Source organism: Sinocyclocheilus grahami, unplaced genomic scaffold (genome assembly GCF_001515645.1).
Source record: "Sinocyclocheilus grahami isolate Dianchi unplaced genomic scaffold, SAMN03320097.WGS_v1.1 scaffold523.1, whole genome shotgun sequence".
Taxonomy (NCBI): domain Eukaryota; kingdom Metazoa; phylum Chordata; class Actinopteri; order Cypriniformes; family Cyprinidae; genus Sinocyclocheilus; species Sinocyclocheilus grahami.
Genome location: NW_015505702.1, coordinates 1,092,898 through 1,093,720, shown reverse-complemented (window position 1 = coordinate 1,093,720; position 823 = coordinate 1,092,898). Strand labels below are relative to the sequence as shown.

General features: G+C 32.2%; 1 protein-coding gene across 1 annotated transcript in view; it reads left to right on the top strand.

Annotated features, from left to right (window-relative positions):
• LOC107555028 (collagen alpha-3(VI) chain-like) overlaps positions 1 to 196 on the top strand; it is a 4,828-nt gene extending 4,632 nt beyond the window's left edge. Inside the window, exon 3 of the mRNA XM_016237712.1 lies at positions 149 to 196. Within this exon, the coding sequence (XP_016093198.1) occupies positions 149 to 196 (48 nt within the window). The remainder of the gene's footprint in view (positions 1 to 148) is intronic.
• The last annotated feature ends 627 nt before the right edge of the window (positions 197 to 823 follow it).

Below are 823 nucleotides of genomic sequence, written 5' to 3'. Positions count from 1 at the left end.
TTCAAACATGCTCATTTTGTTTATAAAAAAGCAGATTGTATTGTTCATAAGTATTAGTTATGTATACAGATAGATATTTAAATTCATAAGATAAATATAAATAAAATACTTCACAAAACCATGTATCTTTTCTTATGCATTTTTGCAGATTGACACTGTCTTATTGCACAAATGGAAATTCTTGAACGTCATTTAAACGATACTTAGATATCTAAAATTCTGGTTATGTAAAATCTTCTAGGCCCAATTGTGGATGTTACTACAGTCCACACCCAAAGAGTTGTCCGAGACATTGTCTTCTTGGTGGATGGATCTAGCTATGTTGTAAATAACCTGCAACCTGTACTGCACTTCATTACCGAAGTGGTGAACAGACTAGATGTTCGACCTGAGCGAGTGACGTGGTTATTTTAACAACAGAAACACGGAGAGCAGCAAAATTATAGATTACTTTCACTAAAACACAGCATAAAAACAATGCTGCAGATATAGTTCGTTTTCTTACTATTTATCCATAACCTGTTCAAACCAGATGTGGCAAGACGTTTCTGATCTACATTTAGCATTATTAATCTGTAGGCTAAGAACATTTCAAAAGAATCATGTAATTATAATTGGGAAATTGTTGTTAGATGGCTAGGATAGAACTTAAACTTTGAAACTGCTGGTTATCTTTCTTTTCTGCTCAAGATGAGAACGTTTTAATTGTTGTAGATATTTTTAGTAGATAATGCTTTTAAGTAAAATATTAAAATAGTATAGATTTACGGTACAGAATTTTTTTTTTGTCACATGGCCTGGCATGTACAGTGGGGGAAAAAAA